Source organism: Acanthisitta chloris, unplaced genomic scaffold (assembly GCF_000695815.1).
Source record: "Acanthisitta chloris isolate BGI_N310 unplaced genomic scaffold, ASM69581v1 scaffold25002, whole genome shotgun sequence".
NCBI classification, from domain to species: domain Eukaryota; kingdom Metazoa; phylum Chordata; class Aves; order Passeriformes; family Acanthisittidae; genus Acanthisitta; species Acanthisitta chloris.
Genome location: NW_008660219.1, coordinates 8,287 through 14,318, shown reverse-complemented (window position 1 = coordinate 14,318; position 6,032 = coordinate 8,287). Strand labels below are relative to the sequence as shown.

General features: G+C 51.0%; 1 protein-coding gene across 1 annotated transcript in view; it reads right to left on the bottom strand.

Moving 5' to 3' along the window:
- Positions 1–307: 307 nt before the first annotated feature.
- The window catches only part of ZFP91 (ZFP91 zinc finger protein), a 6,463-nt gene continuing 738 nt past the window's right edge, over positions 308–6,032 (bottom strand). The window contains exons 3-9 of the mRNA XM_009069748.1: positions 5,767–5,859; positions 5,314–5,436; positions 3,123–3,173; positions 2,484–2,562; positions 2,070–2,184; positions 1,460–1,559; positions 308–1,114 (exon numbers count right to left, since the gene is read on the bottom strand). Coding sequence (XP_009067996.1) covers positions 604–1,114; positions 1,460–1,559; positions 2,070–2,184; positions 2,484–2,562; positions 3,123–3,173; positions 5,314–5,436; positions 5,767–5,859 — 1,072 coding nt within the window. The 3' untranslated portion in view covers positions 308–603. The remainder of the gene's footprint in view (positions 1,115–1,459; positions 1,560–2,069; positions 2,185–2,483; positions 2,563–3,122; positions 3,174–5,313; positions 5,437–5,766; positions 5,860–6,032) is intronic.

The window sequence follows — 6,032 nt, the reverse complement described above, 5'->3', positions numbered from 1 at the left end:
CCAAGCAAACATGATCTATGAGCCAGGGCGTTCCCTCCACTTCCTGCCAGGGCTGCAGCAGGGGAGCGCGGTGGGAGCGGGACGTGCGCTGCTTCACAGCTCACCCTGCCGAGGGGCTAAAGTGCCAAACTCCTAGCCCCGGGAGGAAGGAGGACACTGCAGGGACCAGAGTGCAGTGGTGCATAGAAGTCGGGACCAGGGGCAGAGGGAGTCCTAAGAAACTTCTCCAGAGCACATCCAATGCTTTCTAGTTTGCCAGTGGGGCCACATCAAGGAGCCAGAAAGGCATCTGCTTTGGGGTAGAGCGAAGGGTTTCGGCAGTGCCCCCTCCCCTGGGGAAATCCGTCGCTCAATCCAACTTGCTCTGGTAATGGCAGCACGTGCCCCTTCCCACAAAGGAGCCGTGGGAGAGAGAGAAGTGGTTGGGAGAAAGAGGATGTGCTGTGATCCGCGCTGGAGGGGAGCAGACCCTTCAGTTATTTACTAGTATTGTAAGTTTTGTTTAACTTTCCTCTCTTTCAGTAAGTGCTTCCTCTTTTTTTTTCCTTTTCCTTTTAAATACAGAGTTCCAACTGTCCCAGCACCCAGGTGCTCCCCCCACCACTAGGGTCCAGTGGAGTCTGAATCTTCGATGAGCACCTCTGTGGTGGCTCCCAGGATCTCTGTGTTCATGACCAGCCCCTCGGGGTTGGCGCTGCTGCCGCTGCCCACGAAGAGCTTGCCATCAGCCACGAGGCTCACTCGCTCTGCCCCGCCGCAGTAGGGCTTGGGCATCCCCTCGGGGCTCAGCAGCAAGCAATCCGCGGGGGGAGCGCTGCCCAGGGGGTCGGGCAGCAGTGGAAGGCCCTGCCCATCGGTGGGTGGTGCCATGGCCTCGGGATTGGTGCCCAGGATGTCGGTGCTGGTGATCAGGGCACCCGCGTTGGCAGCCAGTGCTTCAGCAATAAGCACCTCGGGGTGGCTCTTGGCTTTGTGGGCCACAACGCTGTCCTTCTTCTCAAATTTCTTGCCACAAATATTGCAGGAGAACTGGTAGAAGGAGTCCGCATCGTGCTTCTTCATGTGCCAGTTGAGGGAAGCCTTCTGCCGGCAGGTGAATCCACAGATCTCACACCTGGGAGCAGAGAAGGGGGAGGTTAGGGACATCCCCACACGTTTTGGGGGACAGCAGTAGCAAGGACACAGCCCAGGACAACTGAGGTGGCTCACTAAAATGGAATGTTACCCAGGCTCTAGCTCTGATGCTTTCATTTGCTGAGGGCTTATATTCCCCAGATCCACACTGAGACACCATCCAAGGGGCAGCTCAACACTCCCACAGGTGTGTGTTTAGAGAGCCAGGACGCCAGGAGCAGGCTCCAGCCCCAACTTCAGAGCTGACACTGCTCAGTGCAACCCACAAAGGGGTGTACTGGGGTCCCTCAGAGCAGCAGAGTCAGGGACAGGCAGAGGTACTCACTGCAAGGGCTTCTCGCCCGTGTGGATCATCCGGTGCACCGCCAAGTTGTGGGAGCTCTTGAACGCCCGGGCGCAGTACTCGCAGATGTAATCCCTTTGATCTAAAAGACAAGTGCAGTTGCAGCATTGCTCTCCCACAGACCTGCTCCCTTTCCCAGCTCTCACGTGGTGCAGGTAAAGCTGCCCAGCCAGAAGTAGAACTTGAAGTTCTGGGAGGCCAGCAAGCACAGCAGAGGAGGAGGTGTCCCCCAGCGCATCGCAGAAGTTGATCACAAACAGCAAAGCATGAGTAAGACTCTCCTAAGAGCCAATTATCCACTCTGACCAACACTGAAGGACTGGCAAATTAGGATAAAGCTTGGCTTGCTTTATTCCTCTACAGAACTCCTGAGTGATACTTGCCAGGGGGAGAATTAAAAACCACTGTAATCTATGTCTTTCATTTCCTTAAAAGATGGTAATCTGGAAGAAAATAATACCCTGCTACTGCTTCGAATCTATGCCACCTGCCTTGGCTTCACTGTCCCCAGAAATCCTAGAGGCTTTTCCATTTTTCCCCTCTCTGTTCACTGACTGAGGAGGAGTTTGTATCCACTTCCCATCCCCTGTACCTGTGTGATGTTTGGCATGCCGCAAGAGCTGCTTCTGGAGCCGGAAGAGCCGACCGCAGGAGGGATGGGGACACACATATTTTTTCTTCAATAAGTGCTGGTATTTTATGTGATGCTAAAAAGGAAGAGCAAACACTTGCAGTCTCAACTGAGACACCCTGACCCCACACAGCCCCTCAGCAGGCAGTCACTGACCAGCACCTTCACACCATGAACACACAGGCTTTGAACCCCATTGCAAAGTGAATTGTCTATGGACATCCAGCAACCAGACAGATGTATGTGGCCACAACTGATTAAGTCTCCCAAAGAGACAGCATCAGGAAGGAGTGTCAGTGCCAGGGGGGGATTAGCTGCCTGTTCCAAACAGCCCTTCCCTACCCTCAGATTCAGGGAGTGGGAACCTCCACCGACCTGCAGGTAACGCGGGTGAGCCAGGACTGTGCCACAGCCTTCCATCTCACAGCGCACGTACTGTATCGGAGGCTTCTTCCTGAGAAGTCAGCAATGAAAGGGACAGAGTGGTTGGTTGAGTCTGTGATTAGATGATTCTGTAGATATGGATTCTCTACGTATGATCCATGTGATTCTATGTTTCTACAAGGGGCTGACACCAGGGCAGCAGCACAACAACCAGTGAGTGCAAGCACAGCTCAGTGAAGCGAGGGCAAAGAATTTCTGCTCCAATACTGCCGTCTGGGAGCCTCTGTCCAAGAGTCACCTCCAATTCTACTACTACTTGAGGGCTCTCCTGGGAACTGGGAAAACCCGAGAAGACCCAGAGTTCCTAAAACCTTACTGCTAGGCAATGCCAAGGTAGGGATCAGCTCAGAAGTGGGCAGGGGGCTGGTTCAGTTGGAACAAATCAAACCCACACCTACAGGGGGAAGGGGGAAGGAAAAGAGGGAAGACAAGGCATGCTGCTTGTTTTTACTTTTTAACCCCTTAAGGCAGATTTCTGTACTGTGCAAGAGAGATGGCTTTAGCACAATCCAGATCTGCACGTAAGACCCAAACAAGTCTGCAGAACAGAATCTGGTGGAGCTCACTTACCTTCTCTTGGGCAGCCTTGGGCTCTTGTCATCCTTTCTCCTCCTTCCCCTCCTGTAAGAGAGACACAGAGACAGAACTGAGAGAAGCTTCTTTACATTAGCAGTGGGTAGAGACTTTCAAGGGTATGTTCTAGTAAGAAATAGTACAGAACTCTGCTAGGCTGAAAAGTAACACTGCACCCAGCAAGTCAGCTCTGGCAAACCAAGGATGAACACCTGGGGAGCTCCTAAGGAAAAGCTTTTGTAATAAATGCTTTTGTAATAAATGGGCAGGTTCCCTAGTGAAGTTCAGTAACCAGGAATCCATGCACATTGTCCCTGCACCTTGCAGAACTGCCACATCTGCAGCAGGCTGTTCCTAGTGGAGCTGTGGTCCCCCTGCCTCTGGTGCCTGGGTGACACTTTCTTCTGCACATGACATTTAGTGACGTGTGGCAGATCTCAACCCTCCCTGCCTCTGCCAACCCCACCAGGCTGCAGCCCTGTGACTACTGCCAGGCCTGGCACACCACACATTCTGTTTGTGGTCACCCACCCGTGTCCCAGCCCACCACTCTCACCCAGGCACGCACCAGGGAAGTCACAGCCAAAATGCTGCACGTAGAAATACCTTCAGAAAACCCTTAACCAGGCATCACACGCTTCACAGCTTTTCTTTTAAACTGGCCAAATAATTGTGACCTTATCATTAAATGGATCCCTTTCCAGGCTGCACATCAACACACAAGATATTGTTCCCCTAAGTTTCTGCTGCAGACAGTGAGGAAGTTGCTGCCTCATTAACTGCAAGCTCTAGAAAAAAACTTGAGTGCAAGTTGGAGACAGATTGAGAGGAAGAAGAATTCCAGAGAAATAAATGCTTCATGTGGTTTGTCTTCTCAACCCTTCCCGTTTCCTAATGCATTTCTTAATGCATTTTTTATGAACATGTAACTTTGCCCACACAGTCCAGAACTGATGGAGCACCTTACTTCCTCTGTTCTGTTGGGTAACAGAGAAAACACCAACCTGAATGACCAGGGAGAACGGGATTAGTGATCCAGCAGCTATTTTACAGTCCTCTGGATTAGCTACAGCAGCTTATACACCTGTCAGGACAAAAATCTAGGCTCTGTCTGAGCAGACCTGTGCTTACATGCAACAGCTCTGCCCAGGACATTGTGCCAGCTCAATCCCGTTGCTGCAGAGACACTTAGAGTAGATTGATGAGTGTCTTTTCTAGACTCTACTGAGACATCTTTATTGATGGCAAGCCCATGCCAGGAACATGCTGAACAGGCACTCAGCGTTCAAGCCCAGCCCTCAGAAGAGGCACAGGTTTTATTACGCACAGAAGTAGTGTCTGATCCAAACAACAAAACCACAAGCCTCAGGAAGCAGCCTCCAACAGACAAAAACGTTCCCAAAATATCAGCCCACTCACTCCTCTCCACTGCAAATCAGCAGCAACTCAGGAACTTGCAGGAGAAGCGACACTGCCAGGGTCAGCAGAGGGAGCCCCGGCCACTCCATTGCTCAGAGACAAAACAGCTCCTTTTCCTCTTTTCCCCCTCTCACACTATCCCAAAGAATGGCTTTGACACAGACACACAAAACCACCTCCCTCCATAGTTAAGTCAGGAGGAAAGCTTCAACGAGGAGTTGCAGTGACAGCACACCCAAAGATGTTGAGCCTCTGCCCCAAAGCACCGCTGACTGAGTAGGTAGCAAAGGTTTGTTCTTTTACTTCTCCAAAGCAAGGAAGAACACAGCTGGTTTTCCTGATCTCTAGTCTAGTCCCAAAGGTAAAGGACTTAGGACACACTTAGGACACACAGGTATGAAGTATGCCCATGTCTGCTCCATGGCACACAGCAGGAGCTCTGCCCTCTCAGACTGATCTAACACTTCAAGCATCACAACAGAACCCGTTGTAAAGGATGCCCTGAAGCACTCCCCACTGTGTGGCCACACCCAGGGAGGCCGACTAACCACAGGATGAGAGAAAACCCCTCAATCTAAACTAAACCAACTGTCTGATTTTTTTGTGGCCCAACACAGGCAAGACATGAGGAAGCAGGACAAACAGTGCTGCCCCATCAGCCCTCAGGCCCAGAGGAGGACAAGGGAGGAAACAACCACAACAAAACACTGTTGTGCACCAGCAAGAATGCAAAATACACACTGCCACATGCAACTGCAGTTTTACTCACTTCCTTGGTGGTTCTTCATCTTCCTGAAACTCATTCTCTTCTTTCACTTCCACTTTAATCTCTTTCTGCCTTTCTTTCTCCTCCTTCCCCTTGGCAGCTTTTCTTCTTTGCTTTGGTGCTTCCCTACAAAGACACAAATACAACATGTTAGACCAAAAGCACTGCCTGCTTTTGACAAAGATTTGAGCAAAAACTGGCCAGAAGTTCAGGTCTGTCTCTCAAGTCCCACTTCTAAGCAGAAGTCTGAACAAGGATTAAGGAAGCACTCGGCAGACAGCAAGGCTCTAAAGGCTTTAGTCCCTGAGAGAACAACTGTCCTGGCAGTTGCAAGCACTATTTAGGCCCATTCCACCTGAGCCACTAGCACAGGTGCTTTGGGGCATACTAAGCTCATTCAGCTAAAATGTCATTTATTTTTGCCTAATCCCCCTGTAAGTACATCATCCAATATACTTCTCTAGGTGGGGCTTGTAGGTTTCATCTCTGGGATCATCTTTGAAGGGAACTTCTTCCTCACTGATGAGCATCTCCTCATCATCATCGCTGCTGGCAGAAAAGGAGAACAGAGGACTTTAGCAGCAACAGTTTGACCTCTACTGCAAGGATATTCATGCACCATCCCTAGCTGCACACTATTGCACAGCATCTCCTCATCCAGCATGACTGGGGAAAGCTAACAGCTTGCACTGGCTGAGGAGCATGAACCAGCCAGAACAGGC